Source organism: Talpa europaea (assembly GCF_964194135.1).
Source record: "Talpa europaea genome assembly, chromosome: 12".
Lineage (NCBI taxonomy): Eukaryota > Metazoa > Chordata > Mammalia > Eulipotyphla > Talpidae > Talpa > Talpa europaea.
The window spans coordinates 73695816-73723512 of NC_140079.1; the positions used below are offsets into that span (position 1 = coordinate 73695816).

At 38.7% G+C, this 27697-nt stretch overlaps 2 protein-coding genes across 3 annotated transcripts in view; one reads left to right on the forward strand and one right to left on the reverse strand.

Annotated features, from left to right (window-relative positions):
• On the forward strand, window positions 1–27342 carry NIPSNAP2 (nipsnap homolog 2; the record flags this gene model as incomplete). Of its 2 annotated transcripts, XM_084251024.1 has the most annotated exons (10): window positions 1–249; window positions 9277–9416; window positions 9499–9544; window positions 12552–12646; window positions 12982–13052; window positions 13850–13990; window positions 14742–14773; window positions 22925–23019; window positions 25729–25812; window positions 27278–27342. In XM_084251024.1, exons 1-10 carry the CDS (start codon window positions 158–160, stop codon window positions 27340–27342), a joined length of 861 nt encoding a protein of 286 aa, XP_084107150.1. In that variant the 5' UTR covers window positions 1–157. The 2 variants fall into 2 exon arrangements, with proteins under 2 accessions (XP_084107150.1, XP_084107151.1); XM_084251025.1 differs by lacking the exons at window positions 9499–9544; window positions 12982–13052.
• SEPTIN14 (septin 14) overlaps window positions 1–27697 on the reverse strand; it is a gene marked incomplete at both ends in the record, with an annotated part of 257692 nt that overhangs the window by 51296 nt on the left and 178699 nt on the right. The gene's annotated exons all lie outside the window — the stretch shown is intronic.

Here is a 27697-nt window from a genome sequence, read left to right on the forward strand (position 1 = left end):
CCTCGCCCCCTAGCGGCGGCGCCCTGCACTGCAGCCGCCGCGCGCCCCGCCCCGCCCCGCCCCAGCCTCGGCGGGCCCGGCCGGGGGAGGGGTCGCGGCGGAGGCGGCGGCGTCAGCGGCGGCGCCCGGGCGGTGGGAGCCGAGGCGCCGAAGCAAGATGGCGGCGCGAGTGCTACGCGCCTGCGGAGCGGCCTCGGCCGGCGGCCTCCTGCGGCGGGCCGCCCCCGGCGGCCTCCAGCCCGGGCTCCGGTGAGCAGCGCCGCCCTTTCCGGGAGCGGCCGGGGAGGGGCCGCCGCAGGGCGGAGAGCGCGGGGTCCTCGGCGCGGGTCTCCGCCCCGGGCCGGCCGCGCTCCCGCGGGGCAAGGCCACCTGGGCGGCGGCGGGGGCCGGGGCCGCGGGCGGCGGGGCGGGGCGGGGCGGGCCGGAGCCTGGGGAGGGCAGGGGCCGTCCCGGCCGGCCAGGCTCAAGGTCACTCGGGGCGCGGTGTCCAGCGCCGGGACCACGTCCGCCCGCCGCGCGGCCTCGGCCTGCGGGACCTTGACCCGGCTGACCCGGGGCCGTGGCGGAGCAGCCGTCCCGCGGTGGAGGCCGCGCGCCCCGGAGTCGGCTTGCGGGGCTCCCGGCCGGGGTCCCCAGAAGGCCAGCCCGCGCGAAACCTCGGGAATGACAGAAGTGGTCCCACCTACCGCGTAGGTTGTGAGGAAGAAATAAAATCTTTCCCAGTGAACCCTCTCAGCGCAGGGAGAGGGATGCAGTGAGGTCTCCGGGTTCCCCACTTCTTTGTTGACTTGCATTTTAAATTAAAGTAAGTCGTGGATCAGAAGTATTTACAGCTGTCAGCACTTAAGAAAGCGTTGGGTTCAAGTTTTAAACTTTTTTGCTAATCTCTTTGGAGTAAATGTTCGGTTTTCTGAGTTCATTTTTGACATTTTCCGTATTAAAAAAAAAAAAAGCCCATCCTAACGGGTAGATAGATGTGCTTTCTCGTTGTCTTTACGTTGGGCAATTTAAATGTGTGTGTGTGTTTTTAAAAGATTTATCCATTTGTGCATACAAGAGCTGGGGTACAGGCCAGAGGTGGGGTGGGGGTGGGGTGAAAGGACTCACCAGAAACAGAGATGGGAACAGAACAGGCAGACTGACTCATATACACTGCTGAGGGGAACAGCGGGCGAGACAGGAGAGGTCTGCCTTGCCATGTGGGTTTCTCCCTGGCCAGCTGGGGCTCGAACTCCTGGTGCTGGGGCTGTGGATTGCTTCATAGGGTGGTGCTTAACCCCTTGCGCCACCAGGGAGGCCCCTGTTTATTATTTTTTTAATGCAATAATTAACCTCGAGAAAATACAGTAGGCACTTACAAATGAACACGTAAACCACCTGTTGGTTAAACTCTTAGGACAGACCAAAGGACTTTATATAATTAATTTAATCTTCATGGACTCTTAAGAAGTAACAGGATCTGTGTTTTAGAGATGAGATGGAACCTCAAAGAGAGTAAGTCACATAGCTAGAAAAACGCTTTTGAACTGGAATTTCAATACTTCAGGCCCAGCACCCTTCCTAAGACTGATGCTCAAGTTATGTTCCAAATGTTCTGTTTATGTTTCCAAGTTGGTTAACAAATTAACTGCCTTTTATTTTTATTCTGTTGAGCATCTACTGTCTTTTCACACAGGTAATATGAGTTCATGAAATTCATTTTTTCTTTCCAAGAAAGATAGCTGATACTGAAGGTGTTCACTCAACATGTTCATCTGAAGTGCCAGAGCACAAAAGCTAGTAAACTGGATGGAGATTTGGATCTGGGTAGGCCCAGTACCCCAAATTACTGCTGGAGTCAAATATTGTTAATACTGGAGTCCTTATCTCTGTCCAACCTGTTAGCTTTTTTTTTTTTTTTTTTTTGTATTCTCTCAGATCCCCTATACCTTTTGACTGCTTCCTGAGTTCCAGTCAACTATGTGTGCACTGGGACTCAGTCTATACTGAGTTAATTCATTAATTCAAACAAATAGCAAATGTATACTATGTCTTTGAAGGCCTATATAAGTGAGCTTCGAAGACATTGTCACTCTCCCCAGGAAGTCATGGCAAAGGTGAATATACATTGAATGATTAAAGTAGGTGCTGTGAGACAGAAAAATCAGGGAACCTACGACATGAGATCATGGTGGACCTGTGAAAGAAGAACTTAAGCTGGGCCTGAAGAGTCAGTGTGTTTGAAAGCCCTTAGTGGGAGGAGTCAGAAATACTGGGACATCCCAGAAAAGTCTAGGAAGCTGGAGCACAAGATTGAAGGGAAGACTGGCTAGAGGAGAGGTAGGCAGGAGCAGAGGCCAGCTAATTATAGGCTTTGCAGGCCATCTTAGAGAGCTAGGATTTTATTCTGTGAGTCACAGCAGACATTTTAAGGCTTAAACTTTAGTGTGATACGATCTGATTTACATTTTTAAAAGATCAATCTGAATTTTGTACTTTTTTTTTTTTTAAAGATTTATTTATTTATTTGTACAAGCACTGGGTACAGTCAGAAGCGCGGGAGGGTGAGAGAATTCACCAGAGCCAGAGCAGAGAACAGAACAGGCAGACTGACGAAATACACTGCTGAGGGGAGCAGCGGGCGGCAGGAGAGGTCTGCGCGCCATGCGGGACCTTTTGGAAAGGGGACAGGATCAAGAGTAGTGGCCAACCGGGCAGGTACTGGTGCCTTTTACTGAGTAATTTGTTTCTGTAGAATTTTGAGTGCCCACCACATGCCAGTCAGTATTGGGAAGCATCGTTGAATGAGGCACACAAGACCCTTGCCATCTGGGAGCTTACTGGTAATTCAGGGGAGGAACAGGGGTCAGGCGGGGATCCAGAGCAGTTTTGAATCTGGTAAAGTTCGAGATGGCAGTGAGATATTCAGGTGGAAAGTCCAAGCCGACAGTTGACCTGTGTGGTACCTCTAGGGTGTTGGAAGTTGTCAACATATAGTAATGCAAAATGTTGATAAATGCTTATATTTACATGGGTTTCATCATCCTGTTTTGTATTTGAAATTTTTCATGATGAAACACAAAAATCTGTGAGATTGCTTGAGAAAGAGTCTAGGGAAGAAGCTGGGAAACAGGCCCTGAGACGTATCAACATTTATAGGCTGAATATGAGAAGGAAAGAACAGCCAGTGAGATTTTGTGACATCGCCCAAAGGGAGGTATTCCAGAAGGGACTTGTTCAGCTGTGCCAGAGGCTACTAGAAGGTTAAGTAAGATGATAGGAAAACTGAATTTGCCTATGTGGCTCTTGTGAGTGACCTTGCAAGAGCAGTTTTAGAGGGGAAGGAGGAAGTCTTCCTGGAAGACTGTTTGCCAGCACACCTAAGCTCTGTTTAGTGCCAGGCCCAGAGTTCCAGCTGCTTAGACATTGTGCTGTCATCTTCCAGCACCTACCTACTTCTGAGTTCTCAGCCTCCAGTAATGGAACATCTGGCAGCCCAGGCCAGAAACCAGGTATTCCCCAAATCCATCCCCTCCCAGCTAGTCACCTGCAAATCTGTCACTTCTACCTCCAGCAAGTCCTGACTCTGCCTTCTTTTGCAACTCCCCAGCTCAAAATTCCCCTAGCTCAACTCTTGACAACACCAGTCTGGATTCCTATGAAAAGTGTGGACTTGAACCACATGGTGAAGGGGATGACTGTGGAATTCTGAGCAGGGCAGTTTCCTGTTAGAGCTCTGTGACATGAACTTTGTCCTAGTCCCTCTTCCCTCCCACCCCAGCCGTGCCAAGAAAAATTATAAATTATGTTTTGGTTATAATTTGAGGCATTTTGATATGGAGTGGCTATTAGATATTATAGAGTTATATTTTTTCTTGGATGTGATAATTGTATCCTGGTCTTGTCTTTGTTTTAGGAGATACTGAAATGTTTAAGGATGAAGTATCAATACTTGAAAGTCTGCACTCTGCTTTCAAATGATTTCATAAAAATAAAAGCAGAATGATTAAATATAAGAAAATGAAAAAAAAAAGAAAGAAAATGTTCATAACTTTTACAACTAGATGCAGAGCCTAAAACAAGAGATGAAAGAATAGTATAATAGTGTTTTCAGAATGAAAACCTAGGGAACAGCTCTGTGGCAGTAATGTAGAAGAGTGATTTACTCGGCTAAAGAGGGGGTTTGGTGGTAGGGTGGAGAATGGGGTACTGCTGCTTTAATGCAAGGCTCTTCTTTGGATTGGGTCCTTAAACGGTCTGTTACCTCCACATTCACACACTCCTGACTGGTGGCTGTAGTTCTACTTCCTAGAATGTCCTCCCTCCCGTGGGCATCTGCCTAGCAATCCGCTTCTCGTCTTTCATGTCATCAGTTTCACAAATGCTTGTTCAGAGACTGTGTCCCTGACTTCCCCCCAGGATAACTTAGACTGCCCCCCAAAGGCCACTGTACATCTCCATTGAGGGGCTCATCTCACCTTGGGCTGTGATCATATTGGTCTCCTCCCACCAGCAGTGGATCTTTGATGAGCAAATGAACAAAGCCCATTGCACTACTGCTGCCCCATCCTGTGCTCTAAGTGTTAAATGCATTTCCTTTCTGTGATTTCCTCCAACTAAACTGTGGTACCATCTTTCACACATAATCAGTACCCATAATTCTTTTCACCTCAAAAGTAATATTTGAATGTATTCCTCCTCCTTCATCCCCACTGCCATCATCCTAACCCAGAACCATCCTTTGGTTCATCCAGTGAGTATGTGTTGACTCCTTTCTGTGGTCCTGGTCCTACTGGGCAGGATAGGCAGCAGGGAGCCCAGGAACCACACTCCATTCACCATATCACTGCCAGGCTGCTTTTTACAGCTAGGTCTCTTTTGGAAACTTCATCCTTTCACAGTGTGCAGGATAAAGCCCAGCTGACAGGCATGGTGCAATAGGAATCTCAGCACCCTGCCCCCCTGGCCTTCTCATCTTTCTAGCCATCTTTTCATACCCTGTTCTCCGGCCTTACTGCACTCTGCTGTTCCAGTGTGTGCCATTAGTTTCAGTTTCGTGACTCCATGTCTCCGAACATGTCGTCCCAGTTGACTGGAATTAACACCTGCCTTGTCCACCTATCTTGCTTGTCTTCTAAGGCAAAACCAGAATGTCACCCCTTGAGGACTTCTCACTCCTTCCAAGTAAGACAATGGCTCTGATGCACTGTGCGTGTGTGTGTGTGCGCGCGCGCGCTTGCGTAAAAGTAAGTCTATAGTTATCTGTGACCGCTGTGTTTCCTAAAGTTTTGTTTTCCATGAGACTGAACAGGCTAGGCTTCTGATTTATCTTTATATCCACAGGGCTTGGCACATGTTTATTCAGTTTAAAGTGTAGTGTTTTTTAAAATGTGCTATCACCTATTCTATGCTCTGTAAAGTGCCACACAACAGATATATCATGTTCCAAAACTGACTGATCGTGTTGGTCACTGTTGGTGAAGAACCACAGCCCAGATCTTATCACCCTGACAGTAGTGGCAAAGCTGCTTCTACCTCATTCCATGATTCAACTTGAACAGCTAGGTGGGTGGGCACATTAGGCAGCTTTAGTCAGCTGGCAGTGGAAAGATTTCAGATTTTGACAGACAATTGGGGTTAATGCTGGGGCCAGACATTTTCATTTGTGAAGACACTTGGTGCCCAAGTTCACACACAAACATCTTTGGTTCTTTTGTGTCTCATCTTCCTTTGCAAAGTATTTCCATATCCCTCGGAATCATTTTCCCATCCTAACATTAATCCCTTTAGTATGATAAATATCTGTTGAATGTTCAGCTGGGGATATTTGTGTTTGGGAGATATACTCTAGTAGTGAAAATATTTTGAACTTTATGGTTAGATCTAGGTTCATATTTTTATTTTGCCATTTCTTAGATCATTGAACCACTTTGAGCCAGTATTTGAAATGTGATAGATAATAACCTATCTTGCTAAATTTTTCTGAGTGTTAAGTGAGATGACAAACTGGTCCCGCTATAAATTTTTGTCCTATGCATTTATAAGAAAAATTGCAAATACTGGTATTAACTTGTTATGTCGTTTGTTTTATGAGCACAGTGCAAATCTTTGGAGGGTTTGAAGAAATAATTGTATTTCTTGATCATTTGTGAAAAAAAATTTGTTGATTTTATGTTTGCATGCTTTAGGTTTATATATTTGTAAGCTTACACTATTCAGTTTTTATCTGGATTTTAACTATTTGGGGTAATATACTATCACTAGTGTTTCAACTAAAAGACTGTCATAGGGAGAAATTGCTATGTATTGTTTAGTCATTAAAGCAGTGAGTGAATTTAAGGAAAAAAAGCTGTCAGTGTCACATAAAATTTAGAGTACTGTTACTTCTAAAGCATCATTGTTGACAAAGAATAGGAATTTTTATTATAATGTAGAATCTGTATTTTCATCTCATAAGGCAATGGGGAATTTGTACTTTGTGAGAGTCTGTCTTGCCTTTAATCTCCTTCCTTCATTCTTGGGATTGCTCTTTGTTTTCCTCTTACATTTGCTTGATAGCTGTGTCTTCAAGCAGGCCTGCTGAGCAGATTGGAAATAGTCTGCAGACAGTCATTTAGTTTCCATATGGCGTGTCAGGATCTCAACATTGTTTGGAAGCACTAGATATGATCCTGAGCATTTATATTGGCCAGTTGGAAATATGTCACATTATTGCCTTTTGATTTAGTTAAGTGCAGAAAAGGTCATTTATTTGTGGATCAAAGATCAAAACTATAAAGAGTACGCTGTAATAACCCTGAAGAGGTGATAACAGTTCAGTTATAAAAGGAATTGTACAAAAAGGAATGGGCTACATTCTGTACAATTCCATATATAAGACATCCTGGAGAAAGCAAAACTATAGGTGCAGAGAATAAATCAGTGGTTGCGAGCATTTGGCAGTAGGGAGAATGGGTGACTACAAACCCTTCGAGGGAGTGAAGGGACTGTTACTCTCTTGTGGTGGTTACGTGTCTATGCTTTTGTCAAAACTCATACAATAGAACTATATGCCAAAAGAGAATAGATTTTACTATATGTAAATTTGAATAAAATGAAGAAGGTGAAATAAAAACAACTCTTAGACTCTGACAACAAAGTGGTGGTTACCATACCGGAGCGGATCGAGTCAATTTGTGGTTGTGAAGGATATTAGAACTTGGGTGTGAGTGCAGTGTGAGGAGGGAAGCTATACTTTTGAAACGTATACGGTATTGTAAACCAGTGGTACATCAATAAAAAAAATTAAAGAAGATGAAGGAACACAGTGTGTCTTTGATCCCTATTTTGTATATGAGGTTAGGATATCAACCAGGTTCTAAAATTTTAAATCTTCCCTTTCAAGTTTTATATACCTATGTGTCTTACCTATGTGCTTTGCCTATATCTATCTGATTTTTGAACATTAACTTTTACATATTGCAGCCAAGTTTTAAGTGGAAAAATAATGTATGTATTTTGAAAAAAAAAGTTATTTTAAAATAGTCGTAAAGTGTATACAATGAAAAATCTCTAGTCCCACAGCATATCCAGTCACATTCCCCAGGTGAAGTCACTATTAACAGTTCATTTTAAATATGTATTTATGGTACTATATTGTGTTTTCAGTTTCTATGAAATTTATATCAAAGATATCAACATTATCAGTACATGTAGATCTGCCTCATTCTTTTTAATGCTGCACATTCTGATTTTGGATATTCCCTAATTGATAACATCCCTGCTAATTTTCAAATTGTCCTTACCAGGAAAAAGCAAACAGGAAACGAAGTAGTAATGAATGTTCGTGTGCACTTGTCTCAATAGCTGCCTGTAGGACATCACCACAAGTGTTAATTATTGAGCCAAAGGGCCTATACAGTTTTAATTTTCATACAACCACTCTGCCCTTTGGGGAGGTTACTAATCCCATTAGCAGGCAGGTGGGAGTTAAACATGTGCCTACAAGTTCATGGTAGTGTGTTGCTTCAGTCATTTTTATCCTCTCTTTCTTTCTCTTCAATTTCTTAGAGCATGAATAGTAGAAATTCAGTTATGAGATGAAAATTAGAAAAGTATGTGTTAATGAGGTTATACTTTTAGGTTTTTGTGATACTTAAACCCTTGATTCTAAGGTTAATTTAGAAGTAAAATCATTTTTTAAGAATTCATATCATTTTCTCTGTATATTTACTTTCACATTTTTTTCAATTGTGGTAAAGTGTACATAACATGATATTTGCCATTTTAACATTTTTAAAATGTTATGTTAGTTTAAAATGTTAGTTAAGTGGTATTAAATGCATTTACAGTGTACAACCATGACCACCACCAGTGTCCCACTCTAGAGCTTTTACCTTCCCAAAATGAAACTCTGTACCTATAAAACAGTAACTTCCCAGTCTCCCCTTCCCTCCACCTCTGACGATCACGATCACATTCTACTTTCTTCCTCTGTGAATTTGACTATTCTGGGTTTCCCTGTACAGGTGTCCCCTGCTTTTTGAAAGTTCGCATTACATCATTTTACTTCTAAGAAAGGCCTATGTAAAAAGAAAGAAAGAAAGACCAACCTATGTTAGCCTGTTTTTACTACCTGAAAGAAATCTAAAGAAAAATTTTTGTGACAATGGTATTCAGTGTTTATTTTGCAGCAACTGCTATAGAGGCAGTCTGCCCGCGACTCCCACTACCTGCCCCCAGCAGCAAGATTGGCCCTGCTGAGTTCTTTCCCCAGTAGCTACTTAATACGGACTGTATTTGCTATATGCTAGTGTTATTTTATGTTTAAAATATTATGAGGTAAGATTGGTAGATTATCTTGGGTTTCTGGGTACACTTATGTTTTTTTTTTCCATATAAATTAATGGTAATTACTTCTTCACCACAATTATGCCATTTTGATTTACAGAAAGTTTCATGGGAATTCCATGCTTTTTATAGCCTCAGACACTTGTATATTTCTCTTTCTATGTCAAAAATTGCTTTGGAAAAACATATAGTAGGAATTGTAAAGGTAAACATGAACGCTTTCTTGAGAATGCCACAAGTTGCTTTTACACTTTGCTTCTGCTCTTTGGAATGCATACTATGCTAGTAAAAAATAGTCACCTTGTGATAGCCCACTTTCTAGAGAAGTGCCTGGAGTAGGTGCTCAAGGCATGTTTGCTGAACAGATTGATAAATTCATAAAAGCAATATACTGTGTGACACCACAAAAGACCCTGAGATCTTTGTACCTCTGATTAGACTTAGATTTTTGTATTTGTTATTCCATAGGAAATTGACATCTTCCAATAACAGACCTCGAGAAGACAGCTGGTTAAAATCCTTATTTGTCCGGAAAGTTGATCCAAGAAAAGATGCTCACTCTAATCTCCTAGCCAAAAAGGAAACAAGCAGTTTATATAAACTACAGTGTGAGTGATAGGTTTGTTACCTTCATAGTTGACTTTTTTACCTTTGTTCATAAGTTTATCATTGAATTTTCTTTTGTTTCAGTTCACAATGTTAAACCGGAATGCCTAGACGCATACAACAAAATTTGGTGTGTATACCAAACTATCCTTTACATGGGGGAAAATAATGATTTTAATGGTATTTGTTGGTTCAGCTAACACTTGACAGAGTGAGATCTTTGATCCCCCTCCTTAAAGCTGAATGTTCAGAGGCTTTTAAATTGAGTTCTGTACAGGATTACCAAGGGCTTTTGGATTTTAGGCACTCATACAGCTAAATCATCACAGCTTATCAAATTTTAGACTATTACTAGAGTCAGGGTTGGAAGGAACCTTGCACTGCCATCTTGTCCATCTGCTCATCCATGCTTGAGTCCTTTCTAAAATCCTTCCTGACTGCCTATGCTTAAATACATTCAGACATTCCACCTGTGGACAGCTTTGAGTGTTAGGAATTAGAACTCACTTCTCTGTGACTTCCGTTGTTTCCAATTTTACTGCTAAGTAAAAGTGCCACATGAAAGTCTTGTATATATTTGAATATAGTTGCCTTTTCTTCCTATATCTTCCATCCTCCAGGATCCAGGTCTCTTCAGCAGATTCTCATATGATGTGAGATCAATAAACTTTAAGACTAAAGAGAGAATTAAGTGTATTGGTTCTTAATTAAGTTAACAGAAATAGTGTCTTAATGATCAGTTGTGAGCAAAAATATTTTTAAATATTTGTACCTGCTACTTTCATACCTGCTACTTCCATGAGAAAGTAAATTATTTTGTCACATAGTCGACATAATTGTCAAAAGCAAAAATCTTGTTTTATTGTTTTATTTTTGAAGGTGGTTTGTGAAGTGTAACTTCAGCATAGAATTTCTTGCCACTGCATATTTCTCATTATTAAAAATGCCCTTAAACAAAACAGATGCTTATTTCTAAATCCTTTCTTATAAAATAAAAAATTTTCTCTGTGCTGATGTTTCCCTGCATTATTGTTCCTGCCCTGTTTTTATCACTTCATCTCCTGTCTCAGATTTCTGTCTATCCATATTCCTATTTGGATGTCTTGCTGTCACTTCAAACTCAATCCATAGAATCATCTCACTCTTTCAAACTTACTGTTTGTGTCATTCATCATGGTTTTATTTAACCCTTACCTTAGTTCTTTGTGATTAATTAGTCACAAGGACTGTACATTCTTCATTTGATGTGTATTTTAGCTTTTTGCTTATTTCATTCTCCATCTCCCTCTTCAAGTCTGTCAAGTCCCATTTCTAAGTAGCCTCTTTTCTAATGGCCTTCCTAGGCTCAAAACCGCCCCTGCATCTCCACTCCATCCTACAGTCCATTACCCAAAAGTTTGTCAAATTGATCTACTTGAGTTCTGTTTTCTCATTCATCATTTTTTTTTCTTTTCTCTGAAACTTTCAGCAGCAACCTGTTTCCAGTACATAAAGACTTAACTCCTGCCTGGTTTTTAGGGGCCCCAATAATGAGGTTCTGCCCAACCCATCCAGTTCTGGGCACAAGTACTACCTGCCTTACAACCTCCATTCAGGTAAGGCCAGGGCCTCCAAAAGCAGGTTTGGGGCCCCCTCCAAAAAGAATTGGCTACAAATTCATATATAACTTTGTAATGGTGAAAAACCTAGACCCCACTGTCAGGTCCCAACTCCTTTCTGGATACTTCCTCTCTCTATAGGCTTCCTTCTTCCACATTGGCTCCAATCAGGATGGTCTACTTACTGCTTATGTTATGTGGCAAAAAGGAAACCCATGTTCATTTCCCTAACATAATCCTCCTTTCCTTATCCCTGGTTTCCATCAATCCCATGTTACTTCTGAACATGGATTATACATCAGGTACATTTAATATCAGATCTTAATTTTAAAACTATATGCCCCACTTCATATAAAATAAAATATTAAAAAAAATGCCACACTTCTAAAAATACATATGGGGTGACACAGGGTCACAAAGACATGGGTTTCCAGTTATTTAGGCAGAAGGCCACTCAAGTTTTCTCTGTTAACACTTCATATATACCCAGTCTTGGTACCCCAGCATCTGGGAGTAATCATTAGCTTAACATTACTCAGTGTCAGCAAATTATTTCAAAAGGTTCCATATCTGACCCTTGATATCCCTTTGCATCCATTGTTGAATCTGTATTGTACTTTTTTTCATATAATTTTTCTATTAAAAAATGCAGGCTTTAATTTTTCACTTGGTGACAGTTATGCCTCTTCCCTTGCCTTTCCCTCTATGTTGGTATCTGTACTATAGGAAGGTTTCTGTGGAACCAAACTCTGGAACCTGTGTTAAATTAATACACTGCCATGGCCTGTCACTGCACCTGTACATTCATGTGAATGAGTTAGATGGTGTGTTTGGTTGGGATTGTGGATACCTCTCAAAGCCCCTCAGCTGGTTGAATTGAGTAGAACCTAATTTATGTTTCATGTTGTATCTTTAAGTTGGCTTCTTCTGCCACACTGATGCCCTTCAGGACTGTTGGGTTGGGTTGCTTTCAGACTGTGTTGTGTTCTAGTTCTGTCTTCTCCTTCCTTAAGGCCAACTTGTTCTCTGTCCCTGTACCTCTGCCTGCTCATGCCAATTCTGTTGTCCTCCTATCTTAAACATTACTTTCTTCTTTTTCTTATTTCTTCCATGCTCTTTTTCTACTATTCCCATTTCTCTCATTCTTCCTGTCTTTGGAACCAGCAGACCTTAGCTTTTAAAAACATCACCATTCCCGAGTACTTTTTTGTTTCTTGAAATGGCCAACAGTAGGCCCATATTTCCTGGAATCTTGGGACCTTTGGCTGCTTCTTTATCATTTTTATCACCATACCTGAGTTGCTTACAATTTTTGCGGATAGCTAGGGTATCAGAATCTAAGCTTCTGATAAGTGAAACTATTAGAGTAAAACAGAATTCAACTAAAAGTTTAATTCTGCATGTCATTTTCTCATAAATAGACTGAGAGGTCAGTTTTCAGAACACAGTAGAGGCCCTTTTCCTGTATTGATCATGTGTTTTCCACCTGGTAAAATTTTCTTGGTTGTTTAATTAGTGTTGCTATCTCTTCTCTTTAAGTCAAGAGGTGTTACCAAAGATTCATGAAGATAAACATTACCCTTGTACTTTGGTGGGGACTTGGAACACGTGGTATGGCGAGCAGGATCAAGCTGGTAGGAAGCAGAAGTCTTTGGAATAAACAATGTTCCTTAAGCCTTAACTGTCATGACTTAAGTATTTTTAATGTAATGCTTGTTTTTATAATCAAAGTTTTACAAATCTCAGTCCAGTTTTATGGTCAGTGTCTCCAGTAATATATTGCAAAAACTTTTTTATTACTTTAAATGTTTGCATCTGTTCTTGAAACTTTATGGTATAACTTAAGGGCCAACTCCTGCTGCATTACAGCGTTATACTTTGTTAATATTATTTGGCATATCTAGAATATTTTCAAGGTAAGAGTATCCCAAAACTTTAAGTGTATATTATCTTTTAAAATATATTTCAGTTCATCTCTGGAGGTATGAAGGAGGCTATCCAGCTCTCACAGAGGTCATGAATAAACTCAGAGAAAATCCGGTAATGATATTGTTAAAATATTTACTTATTCAGACTAATATAATAGATGTTAGTATAGAATTAAATAACTCTTTTCTATCATCAGCTTTTGTTAGTATCTATTAGTGTTTGTAGTAAAAATGTATTCTTTGAAATCTTCAAGTTGTATTTAAACATAAAGTAACCAGTTGTGATACTATCAAAATAACAGTTTTCATTGCAAAAGTCAGTTGTATTTTGAAACTTACGAGCTGGTACTTTGAAACCAGTTAGCATGGTAGACATAATCAGCTCTGGGTTACCTAACATACCTACTTCAGGAATTGCCAGCTACGTATTCTTTACTTTTGTCTGACTTTGTTAATTCTCCCTTCCCTTTATTAGTAGGGGAGAATTTTAATGAGACATTATTAGAAAAGAAAGTCTTTTGTGCGGCCTCTTAGTCCAAATAGGAATGGCTTTTGGGCTAGCAGATATCTGTAGTCTCCATATTACCTCTATTAATACATTATCAAACACTGTTAGGAGATCTAAAGACAAAGTAAATTAAATTTGTTTACATTGTCATTTAAATAATTATGATGACCATGTGGTTTGTCATCTACACATAAACACTTTTGAGATTGAAAGGAAATGCTAATAGTCATTATATGGATTCAACAGGATATGAACTGGGATTGTTTTGTGCCAATGAGGACCCTATTTATAATAGTATTCTACTCTAGGAGGTACATAAATATTTCATGGTAGGAACATAAATGTTACTAAAGTAGCTTTATATATAAATGTTAGGTTTCATGAACATTATTTTCACTTAGGAATTTGTGGAATTCCGTAAGGCAAGAAGCAACATGCTTCTCTCTAGGAAGAATCAGCTGCTATTAGAGTTCAGTTTCTGGAGTGAACCTGTCCCACGATCAGGACCTAATATATATGAACTCAGATCTTACCAACTCCGAGTAAGTGCTTCTCATTTCCTTTTTCCTTCTTTTTTTCTTCATTCTCTTTTGCTAAGCTCTTTGGTTTTTATAATTTTCTATTTAACATTTGTTATTTGACATTTTTCCATATAGTGTTTTTGTTTTTAAAAGGAAGGACCTATAAGGCAGGATTAGGTACAATATATAGCATCTGTTGAATTGAACCAGAGCAACTAGTAAAAGTGTGACTGCTGAATAAATTGTAAACACTGTAAGAGTAAAATGGAATAATATTTTGTTAGACTTTCTAGATGTTTCTTTACTAAGGGACTACTAGAAAGAAGACTCTAATAGCAAAGTTATTTTTTTGGTAACATTATTAAAAGGGGTACGATCTAATACCATTATACTGGAAAAAAATAAAGTTAAATTTACTTAAGTTGAAATTTTCTTAAAATTTCACAGTAAAGTCTAAGCAGATACCAATAATGTAATCACAACTTTAGTACATCTGGGGCATTGTTCTAACTCTGTTTTGATAACTATAATTGGATGCCTTCCTCTTACATTGTGTGTATGCTGTCTTATATGAACCCATAGAATATTACTTCCATTGTGCATATGTGTGAACATAGTGAAAAATATTATTTTATTGCATTTCTTATTGTTTTCTGTCATATTACTAAAAGTTAATGTTTAATTTACCTTTGTCATTTGGTATTTTTTATACTGCTATTTCCATATTTCTTCACAGAAGAACTAACAAACAAAAATCTATGTATCTTTTCAGCCAGGAACCATGATTGAATGGGGTAATTACTGGTGAGTATATTTCCAGATGGAAAGTTTGTAAGTTCTTATTCATATTGTAGGCCATAGTGTGGTTCTAGGAATAAAATCAGCGGATAATGCCATGATTCAATAGTAGACTATTGTTTTGTTTGATGTTTTTGTTATGAAATTTTTCAAACATAGGCAAAACAAGAGAGAGAATAATACCATGGATTCCTCCTTTTGTACCCATTACTTAGCTTCCATAATTATCAAAACATGGCCAATCATAAGTCTAACTGCCCCAACCCAGATTATTTGGAAGTAAAACCCAGAAGATATACTGTTCCACCCATAAATATTTTACTGTCTATCTCCAAGACCTAAGGACTCTTTTCTTTTAAAAAACAAACAAACAAAACCAGTGTTGCATTAAGGTTATTTTATATACTTCTTAGATACTATCTTTTCTGAAATGTTGCTGTTGTCACATAAACACACCACAATGTTACCATTGCTGTTTTTTATCTTCTTATTTTTAAGTAGCAAAATACCAGTTTTTCCCCAAACTGATCTATAGATTCAACATAATCCAAATCAAAATCTCACCAGATCTGAAATACAAAGGACCCAAAACAGCTAAACAGCCTTGAAAAAGAAGAATAAACTGGCGGACTCATACTTAGCAGTTTCCAAACTGACTACAAAGCTGGAGTAACTGAGACATTATGGTAGTGACATAAGGATAGATCAATGGAATAGAATTGAAAGTCCAGAGATAAATTCTCACATACATACGCAGTTAAATTTTGACACATACACTAAGGCAATAACATGGGGCTAAAGGGTGCTGAGACAACTGGATATCCTTGCGGAAAGATAGAGACCCCTACCGCACATTAAATACAGAAATTCACCAAAAATAAACATGTAAATAAATAAATAAATTGACATGTAAGAGCTAAAAGCTTTTAGAAGAAAATATAGGAGAAAACCTTTGTGGACTTGGATTAGTCAAAAAATGCTAAATACAATGGCAAAACCATAATCCATAAAAGAAAAGAATTAATTATAATTTGTCAAAATACTAACCTTACATAATTCAGATTACATCATTTTAAAAATAGTTTCACTTTTGCAAGATAAAAAAATTCTGGAGATCTGTTGCACAGCAGTGTGAATATACTGGGCACTAAACTACAATTGAAAATGGTTGAGGTCAAAATGGTTGCAAGAGTGGAAGGGGAAGGAAGGTAGAAGGAACTGGTAAAAAGGCTCAGTTTAATAATGGTGTATGGTGCTAGAACTTTGGTGGTGGGTATAGAGTAGTGTTAAATACATTTATCAAGGTACAAATAATACTACTGAAACATGGTATTATAAATCAATTTAATAAGAGATGATTACTAAGAGTTACAGAAAAAAAGAATAGTTGATGTTAATTTAATGCCTTTTTTTTTTTTTTTTACTACAAACAAAATTCACACAATTTAATGGGCAAAGGATTTGAATAAACATTTCACCAAAGGAGTTAAAGGTAATAAAATGGAAATGCAAAATAAAACAACGATGTTACTACTTTACACCCACTAGGATAGACAGATAATAATACACAGTGGTGAGAAATTATAAATAAATTGTTATTTTCATATATTGCTGGTGAGAATGTAATATGGTCTGGCAGTGCCTCAAAATGAAAGCATACATTCATACACACTTATCTACGATGATCATGGCATTTTTCATAATAGAAAGAGAAAACAACCTAAATTCATTGGATGAATGGATAAACAAACAGTGGTATGTCCACATAATGGAATATTATTTAACAATAAAAAGGAATGACCTCACATGCTACAAACCTGGAACCTCAAAAATATACTCTATGAAAGAGTCCAATACAAAGGACCACATATTCTTTCATTTGTATGAAATGTGCAAAATAGAGAAAAAGAGTAGTAGTAGTTACCTGGGTCTAGGGGTAAGAACAGTGAAATTTTGCAGAAGAAATCTTTTGTTAGATTGTGGTGATAGTTGTACAAGTCTATAAATTTATTTAAAATTATGGAATTGTATACTTTGGTGAATTTTTTTAAGTGAATTTTATGATATACCTCAATAAAGCTGCTAATGACACACCACACAAAAGAGAATTTATATCACAAATCCAAGGATGGTTCACAGTGAGGAAATTGATTAATATATACAATTAAGACTCGGATTATTGTCCTACACACATGCTCTCTGAAGGTGCTGGCCTTGGCACCCCCATACACATCACTTCTGTGCCTCCATTAGAGCATTAATCACATACCAATAGAGTCATCTGTTTCTAGTCTGCAACTCTACCTTTAAGGCCTGTCATATCTTGGTGGTCAGTAAATGCTGAATGGAGGGATGAATGTATGGAAGAATCTAGTGGTACATAAGAAATAAGAGGTCAGTTGTGGTTGCCAAAATTTTAAACAGTCTTTAGGGAATACATTTGTGCAGTGAAACCTTATAAATCTTAAAAACATTAAGTTGAGAACTAGTTAAAAAGGAGTATGTTCAACATGGTATCTTTTATGTAAATTTTTTAAAGATATAGCAAGTGTTATATAAATAAGTTATATGTAACAAGTTATATCTTTTTATAACTTGTTCCTGAATACTTGCAAAAGAAGTAGAAGTACAAAGCTATGAACAGGAGACTCATCTTCAAAGAGACTGCTTCCAGAATGGGGGGCCGAGAGCAATGGAAAGGAGGAGGAGGAATACAAAGGGACCTTCACCTTTCTCTTTATTCATTTCTTTTTTTTAAAGAGGCATGCATTTTATTTATTTATTTGTTTGTTTTTGTTTATACAAGCACTGGGTACAGTCAGAAGCCTGGGAGGGTGAGAGAATTCACCAGAGCCAGAGCAGGGAGCAGAGCAGGCAGAAGGACCGAAGTGCACTGCTGAGGGGAGTAGCGGGTGGCAGGAGAGGTCTGCGCGCCATGTGGGACCCTCCTCTGGTGGCCGGGGAGCAGACGGGGATCGAACCGGCGCCGCAGAGGCCGCGGGCAGCTTCGCAACTCAGCGCTCAACCGCTGCGCCACCGGGGAGGCCCTCTTTTTTTTTTTTTTTAAAGACTTATTTTTTAGGCCAGAAAAGGGGGCGTGGGGGAGCTGGTGAGAGGATTTACCAAAGACAGAGTGGGGAGCAGAACAGGCCAATCTACTGAAATACACTGCTTAGGGGAGCAGCAGGTGAGACAGGAGAGGTCTTCTGTGCCATGTGGGATGCTCACTGGCTAGATCAAACACTTGCTGCAGTGGCTGGTGATAGAGCTGAGTTTAACCCCTGTGCCACCAGGAGGGAGGACCTCATTTCTTTTGGATACCACTTTACACCCACTAGGATGACTGTAACTAAAGAGACAGATGATAATACTTGTTGGTTGAAGATCAGAAGCAAATACATAACACAATCTAAGGTATTAATGTTTTAAAAATCTATTTGATTAGAATTTTTGAAATATTTCATCATTTAAAATAAAAATCACCAGCCTCCCTGGTTGCGCAAGGGGTTAAGCACCGCACTGTGACACAATCCGAAGCAGGCAATCCGAAGCCTCTGCAGCACAAGTTCGATCCCCGGCCAGCCAGGGAGCAACCCACATGGTGCAGCAGACCTCTCCTCTCTCGCCCACTGCTCCCCTCAGCAGTGTATTTCCGTTAATCTGCCTGTTCTGTTCCCCCCTCTGTCTCTGGTGAATCCTCTCACCCCTCACCCCCAGACCTCTGAACCTGTACCCCAGCTCTTATATGCATAAATAAATAAATCTTTTTTTTTTTTTAAAAAAAGGATTCTATTTAAAAAAAAGTTAAAATAAAAATCACCTTGGGGCCTCCAAGGTGGCACAAGGGGTTAAGTCTCAGCACTATGAAGCTATCCATAGCCACTGCAGTAACAGATGATCCCCAGTCAGGGAGCTCACCCACATGGCACAGCAGACCTCTCCTGTCTCACCCACTGCTCCCCTCAGCAGTGTATTTCAGTCAGTCTACCTGTTCCCCACTCTGTGTCTGGTGAATCCTCTCACACACAGCCCTCCCCACACCTCTAGCCTATACCCCAGCTCTTGTATGCATAAATAAATCTAAAAATCATCTTAATACATGTTCAAAAAGCCTTTGATAAAATTCAATACCAATTTTATTAGGAATACTAATTCCTAATTTAAAAAAACTTTAATTATTAGAAATAGAGAATATTTTATTTAAATCAAGTGTTGATAATTTCTGTGAATGTCCAAATAATTGGATTGTTGGAAAAATGTCATGACTTTTCTGATAACCCAATAGTAGTAATATTTTAGGCTTTATGGATTACAATGTGTTTGTCATGATTACCTAGCTCTGCTTGTTTAATGTGAAAACAACCCTGGACAGTTTGTCAGCAAGTGAACATGACAGTATCCAACAAAACTGAAGTTTCAGTTTAATAACTTCCATGCTCACGCCTAAAGAGCACATGAAAAGGTGTTGAATCCTTAGTCATTATGAAAATGCAAAATGATTTGATTTTTTTTTTAAGCAGTTATAAATGTAAAAGCCATCCTGAGCCCCTTCCTATGCAATAAAAACAAGTTATGGAGGGTGCCATTTAACCAGAAGGTTCTAATATAAATGACAAAACAGTACATCTTGTCCATTTTAAAAGCCATATTAAATTTAATAGTGAAACACAAGAAGGATGTTCATTAGACTTATAACAAAATATCCACTTTAACCTGTATAATTTCATCTTTACCTTTCTCATTTTTCAGGTATTTTGATACCTTAAAATTACAATAAGAAAAAACATATTATCAAGCCTGAATACTTAAGAGGGAAAGAATCAATTATTAACCATTAGTCATGCCTGGAGCAGGAATACTCAGTGAGGGCAGTCATGACCAGCATCATCAGAGGGACAGGGGACTCAGTAAATGGAATTGTGATGCACTGCAGTGGAGAAGGGATGGATGCTGACATTTCTTTTTCCCGTCTCCATACTTTTTGCAATGATAGATCTTTGCTAGTTAAAAATACTTTGAATCTGAAAACTTTAGGATTAAAATAGTTTCCTAAAAATAATTCAAAGTAAGCATAAAAATATATCTAAGCTATCACCAGCCACTGAAGCATGAGTTCCATCCATGGCCAGAGAGCTAACCCACATGGTGCAGCAGACCTCTCCTGTGTCATCCACTGTGCCCTTCAGCAGTGTATTTCAGTAGATTCTCCTGTTCTGCTCCCCACTCTCTGGTGAATCCTCTTACCCACTGCAACTCTGGCCTACACCCCAGTTCTTATATGCATAAATAAATAAAAAATTAGTCTTTAAAATATATATATTTTTTTTGAGCATCTCCTCCTTTGAAAACTTTAAACATAGTTGTACCTTAAATTTTGGGGGGGTGTCTGTGTGTATATATTTTTAGTAATTATGGTAGAAATTTTCTTAGGAAACTTGCATTTCTGAATCCTAATTAGTGGCTCATAGTTACTCTCCTATAATGTAGGAAATGGTATGGTGTGAGGAAATCTGTGCGTTAGTGTAAGTTATTTAACAGCTTTGGGCCTTGGTTTCTTTAAGTGAAAGTATGTGACTTTTACTTACTCTCAATTATATCTATTCTCCCTTTCTGAGTTATGAAATTTCTTTGGCATTTCTTCCTCTGGACTAGATAATTACTAATATCATCTAGTTACAAATAATGAATCTGTGATCTATTTCTAATGAGTCTTCTTGGGTCATCAAAGGCTAAAAATGCAAATTAGAATTTCATTTAATTTGAAAACTGAGAAATACATACTTGATAGTATGTTACTGTAATAGGTAGAAATTTATTAATTTAGCTTATAATTTAGTTGCCTACAGAATAGGATAATTATTAATTAAGACTTGCATGCAGGGAGGGAAGTGCTGAGGAAGTGCTGAGGTTCTTCAGTTATCTTAAGTAAAGTTATTTATAAAGCAGTTCAGCATTCAATTTATATTTTGACACATAGGTAACTATTTAAGATGGTGATCTCTTCAGTACATGCTTCTGATTGTTACCATGCTAAGGCAAGTATGTTTTCTTTGCCTGTTGTAACTAAATTTTTAAAATTCAGAATGAAATTAATAATCCTGAATATTTGTCACTATCAATGAAAGACAGTTTTTTTGTCCTGAGTAGAACTAGAATGCACGTTAGTGATTTATTAAATTTCAATAATTTACCAATCAGACTTCAATTTTTATGAAGATATTGATCACTTAATTCTAAATGTAAATGGTAAAGAATTAATATCATTTGGGGGGTACCAGTGGGGCAATAACAAGCAATCCCTCCTTCACCACACAAGAACCTGAAAGCTTGGGTCACCCTCCCAGAGTTGAGTTCATGGTGGATAAGAACAGAGGTGTGCACAGTGATCTGAAGGAGACTGGCATCATCACCATGACAGGTTGGATTCCCTACACAACCTTTACCCCACCTTGAGAAGTTCTAATTCAGTTGCTGTGAAGTTTGGCTCCAGGAAGAGAATGCACTGATCAAGCCAATTCAAACATCTTTTCCCTCAAGAGTATGTAGATGTTGATTGGTATCCTTGTTCACATGCCTCCAGTTCTTCTAAATAAATTAGAATGAATCCATCTCGCCCATTCTGTCAGCTCTGAGACCCTAATGTGATTGACACTGCTGGTCAAAGTTTAAGCAGTGTTGATGTGAATTTACTGGGTAATCTGGTATGGAGTCACAGGAGACTGTTCTTGAGACATCCCCACATCACATCAGTCCTTCAAGCCTCCCTGGTGGGACATGGGGTTAAATCTCAGTACTATGAAGCTATCTGCAGCCTCTGCAGCACGAGTTTGATCCTCAGCCAGGGCATGGTGCAGAAGACCTTTCCTGTCTCCCCCGCTGCTCCCCTCAGCAGTGTATTTCAGTCAGTCTGCCTGTTCTGTTCCCCACTCTGTCTCTGGTGAATCCTCTCTCACACACACCCCACATACCTCTGGCCTGCACCCCAGCTCCTGTATGCATAAATAAATCTTTAAAACAAAACCACATCCTTTCAAATTTGATTCTAGAAAACTGTTTTTGGAAATTTATATATACTTTAAACATTTTTAAAATTTCAAATGAATCACTACATAGAGTGATAAAAGTAATAAAGTACCTGGTACAGATATGAAAGAAGGTGTTTAAAGAGCTAATACCGGGCCTCCCGGGTGGCCTAGAGGTTAAGTCTCAGCGCTGTCACCACTATGGCCTGAGTTCCATCCGAGGCCAGGGAGCTAACCCACATATGGCACAGCAGACCTCTCCTGTCTCGCCCGCTGCTTCCCTTAGCAGTGTATTTCAGTACATCTGCCTGTTTTGCTCTCCACTCATCTTTGGTGAATCATCTCACCCACTGCAACTCTGGCCTACACCAGTTCTTCTATGCAAAAAAATAAAGAGCTAATAAAAAAATAAAGAGCTAATACCCTTGCAAAAGAAATCTTAGAAAGGAAAATTTAAATGCCAATTTTTAACCAATCACAATTTCATGTTATATACATAGATGTACTGTATTTACATACTTCATACATAGTATGCAATAACTCATTTGGTATTCATTTTTCTGGTGGTTTGGTCTGATATGGAGAGCAAAAAACAAGATGCAGCTTCAGTTTTGGTAGTGATTTCAAGACTCTTCCACATACTCTATTAAGGATTGCCCTTATGGTTAGGAGTGCATGCATTTCTGAGTCTCTGCAGCTAGTTTGTAAATATGCTCTCTAGAACCCATTTTCCTCGGTGGGCCCTCTCCCTTGGATACAGTACCTTGGGGTATCTTGGATGTTCTAGTATCCAGGTTTCCCTCACCTTCTGTCACCAAGTCCATGGAGAAACAATTCTTTTTAACTTGATGGGCTCTATCCTTTGGCAATTTCCTTGACTTTATGTGAATAATCAGTATAACCATATATTCTCATGTTTTGGGGTTTTTTCACATTTTAATTTTAATAGTCATCAACTGCTATCCTCTTCTCAAAAAAATAGGTACATTTACATTTCTCTTTAACTTTCAGTTGGGTTTGAGAGTTAAACAATTAGCTCTCATTCTGAACAACTCAGAGTATGGAGGAAAGTTACTGATTCTTTTTAACGAAACTAATTGAAAAATCCAAACTCTTTTTTTTTTCCCCCTCATAGGGCTCGTGCGGTTCGTTTCAGGCAGGACAATAATGAAGCAGTTGGAGGATTCTTCTCTCAGATTGGGCAGCTATATATGGTGCATCATCTCTGGGGTATGTACTTCTTACCTCCATTTTTGTGTTACTGGGATTTCAGAATTCATAGTTAAATAAGGTGTACTATGCTGTAAAGCTGATACAAGTCAAGAACCTAAAACACTGTACCAATCCAAACATCACAGATGGAAGGTAAGTGCAGGAATGAAGGAGGTCAACAACAAAAGGTCCATAGACCTTTGCGGCACCTTAGTAAGCTGGTCACGAGAGGGGGATACTGGTGAAAGGAGTAGAAGGTGAATCCTGTGGCCATGGGACAGGGAATACTGAGTCTCTTTCATAAAGTGGTCCCACCCTCCCTTTCTAGACTGAATTGTTGCCCTGATGGACACAGTCCTGCATTTTACCCAGGGAGACAACTCCCCAAGCACACACACTTTGCCTGCCTCTGCATCTGATTCCATTGTCCCAGGGAACCTTCTCTAAACCTTTGCCATCCCCACCCACTTTTGTTTGGCACCATCTTTGATGTCCTTTAGTATCTGACTCAGGTGTCCACCAAGTAAACATTACTCTCCCCCCAGTCCCAGCCCCCGGCCCTGTGTCATGCAGGTTGTCACAGTTGGGGCTATTTGTGTCTTTCTGTTAGAACAGGAACTGATCTTAGTCACTAAATATAGCTTTCTTGCTATTCAAAAATGGAGCATTTTTATGAAACCTTCTATAAACCAGAATGTCATAATGCAAAGAAACAATTTATATGGTAAAATTTTTGAATGTTCCCAGACCCCAAAAATAACAAGTCACACGAAGTAATACATAAACTCAAAAAAAGAAAAAAACCTTGAAACCTAAAATAACACATAAAAGCAAAATAGCAGAAATGATGTGATATACACACAGCCTGCGTAAAACAGTTCCCAGGGTAGGAGCTTGGCAGCGCCATCCTCACTGCTGTGGGGGCACACTGCCTGCTGAACAACTTCGCAGACCGAGTAACACTGCTTCCACTTTCTGTTGCAAAAGCAAAAATCTCTTGGATTTCTTTCGGTTATCTAAAACAGACAAATACAGACAAATGCTTTCGTAAAAGCAAAGTGGGATAACACAAACTTTGAAAAAGCAGGAGCATGCCTGTACTGATAGTGTGTTCTGTGCACATTTGTAAATAGTTATTAATGTTTTAAAAATCAAAAGCATAACTTATTTCCAGACTATGTCAGTGAACTGAGGTGTTAGCTTAACTTTTGTGGTCCTGGCAGGTTTACAAAGACCAGGTGATGAGTCTAAGGAAGGACAGAGCAACCGGGAATGGCATGCCACAAGGCAGTGCATGACAGTAACACAGGGAGTTATATTCAGGGTACTCCTAACACTTAAAGGAATAAAGTTTGATGTCTTTCGGGAAAATCAATAATAGGAATATGAACTAGATTTCAGGATCGAGATGGGATTACAGATGAAGGTGGAAAGGATGGGCTGGAACAGTGATAGAGTCATAAATTCTAAAAATGTGCTCAGGAAATGACAGTGCAGAATGAGTAAATGATGGGATATCTGCCAAGCTCCTATGTCTGAATGGGTAAGTTGAGGCAAGAAAAGTCATTTTTGGTGCTCTTGGAACCGTCTCCCCACCCCAAACCTTCAGGATCTGGGGAGAATAGAGTTTTAATTTGGGATGATGAAAAGCTTTACACAACCTCTGAGTCGTACATTTAAAAATTACTAAGATGATAAATTTTGTTAGGTATATTTTGCCACAGTAGAAAAATTAATTCAAAAGGCTTCCCCAGCCTGTGTTCCCTGCCAGAGGGGATCTGCACACAGCGCATTAGTGATGCATTGATGCCAATGGGATTTTTCTATTTTTCAGCATCTTCATTCATTTTATATAACACATTTATACTTTGTAATAGTGGAGGGAAATTGCTAGCTCTACAGGATAGGTCTTCTCTTAGGAAAAGGGAATTCTCAAGGGGAAAGGTGTCCCAAGCAGAAATGGGACTAAGGAAGCTTTGGGTGGCATTTAATCTTGACCAACACAGTGGATCTGACAGGATGCTTGAGAGGCATTTCCCTAGTAAGTAGTTGGAAGGATCCTGCCCAGGCTGGGATCAAAAACCAAGGCACCCAGATGAGTTTCACCATCTGTGAAACGTACCAGGTGACACCGAGGATTCTGATGCCTTTGACCATATTGCCCCCTGCACTGGAACATTGTTCTCACGTATTCTGTGCTGATGACACAGAACCAACCTTCAAGACCTGCCTGGTCAAATCACACCTTTCAGGCAGCATTCCTCCCTGTTCTCAGTGTGAGCTCTGTTCTGGAGTAAACTGCAGTACTCGGCAGGAGTGAACCCTGCCGTGCCTTTTTCTCCACTGCGTTGAATGAATAGTCTCTTATCCAGTTTATTGTGCTTTATAAATGTTGAGCAAAATACACTCTAATGTTGCTTATCTATAGTCTGACAGTTCCTGGTTATGAATTTAACATATTATTGAAGAAGTTCACTTGGTTTGTAAAGGTAGGTCTTAGAGCCTCTAGACTATGGAATTAAGAACAAATTGTTTTGCTTCTCCTACAAGGCCTAACATAATTTGCTCAGACTAACCAACTCAGTTTTCCCAGCTTAGTACTAAATTCCCCAAGTAGTGTCTTTGGAAAAAACTAGATGAACAACTAAATAAATCCTTAAGGATATGCTAGAATGTAGGACAGTATGTTTGGTTTAAGCCTTGCTTTTTCTGTGTGATTTTTTTAAGCTTACAAGGATCTTCAGACCAGGGAAGATATACGGAATGCAGCATGGCATAAACATGGCTGGGAAGAATTGGTGTATTATACAGGTAATATTTTAACAGGCATAAAGTATTTTCATTCTCATTGTTTTATGTTTTCACTGGAAGCTAAAATGAATTTTTTTAAAAAGTAGTATATTGCTCTAGGATGGTGAATTATTATAAGGTAGGGAATATGATAGTCAAAGGTTTATTTAATAGTTGTTTTCAGTAAAGACTATTCATTTTTTCAAGTATTTCTATTGTGTGGTAATTTCCAGACTCTTATATGTTGTAAATTTTATTATATCACTACTTCTTTTTGTAGATTTATATATTCCCTGAAAATTTCTTACACAACTAAATTTTTTTCTAAGCATTCCCTTTCTCATCAAAATTGTCAATTCTCACAAGTATTACACTGAAAAGTACATTGAAAATTGATTTGATACTTAGACTTTCAGTGTGTACGTATATATATGTACACCTGAATAGGCGTGCATACCCACATATTTATATACTATGAAATCCCAGCAGCTTAATTTTTTTAAGAAAATTATTGGGCTCCAGTATTACTGATGTAGGTCATAAGTACTAACCACTTTGCGTGTCAAATACATTTAAGTCCATATGCCACCCAAAAAATAAAGAATAATTTGTTCTAGAAAACAGGTATTATCTTTTAATTTAAAATAGTCATGTAAAGTGTATGTGACTTTGCTGCTTGTTCTTACACATTCATCAGTTCCCAGATGCATGTTTTGCTCAGCAGTGATAGTTTTATAAGGACAGTGTTATCTATTGTTTTGTCCAGGATACAGTCAACAAAAATATTACTTGGTGTTATGTAAGTTCAGTTCAAGAAAATGCTATTTTTCTTTTTTTTTTTTTTTCTCTTTTCCAATTATTTTATTATTTATTTTTGACTATTTAGTCTTTAATATGGAATGTAAAACTATTTGGTCAAGTTTTGTGAAAGCACCTTTGGGATATTAATTGAAAGGATCTTAAGATTAAAAATTGACTTGAAGAAGATATTTAATAATCCCCTAGCTAATTCACATTATTTTAGTGATGCATTTGTTCATTCAGCCATTCAATAAATATTTATTGGCTTTTTTCTATTCTTTTTTTTTTTAAATAATAAATTTTATTTTTATATTCCCCCATACAACTGCACATGCCCCATTCTGACCCCAATCCCTCCCCTCCCGGCCCCCACCCCCCAAAAAGTGTCTCTGGTTCATAGTTTTTTGTTGATTTTGATAAGAAAATGCTATTTTTCTAACAAAGTTTCCACAAGTGAAAAACATCTCCAGATAGGATCTGCTTTCCTCTTAATAACATGTTACAGGATGCTAGCTGATCTATTGTTAACTTGTATGTTTCTGCCCCTGAGATGAGTCCTGTTTACCTGTACTCTGATTTTAAGCAGCCTATCTTCTGAACATTCTCAACAACCTATTTGATAATGAATGTTTACCATAATCCATTTAGAAAAGATCAAGCACAGTAATCTTGATCCTATTTTCAGTCCCACTTATTCAGGAAATGGAATCCAGAATCATGATCCCACAGAAGACCTCACCCCTCCAGTAAAGCTACAGAATTTAAATGTGCCTACATAAATTTATGTGACAAGTATTTGTCATGAATTTTAATTGTCAAGTGAGAAACACTGAAGTGTGAACTGCTGTATATAGCTTATGAAAGACCTCTTTCCTTTAAAATTTACATAATCACAGGAAAGGAAACTATTACAGTTTGATTGTAACAGTACTCTAAAGTCTTTTTTGTCAAATATACCTTAAAATATTAAGCCACCCCTTTCCACCTTCTGGGATAAAAAGGGCCCAAATTAAAATTTGAATCATAGCCAAATAAGAAACCAACCATGAAAAAAAAAAGTTAGCCTTTCCTTTATAAAAAGCGAATCTGTTTTGTAATTACAGAT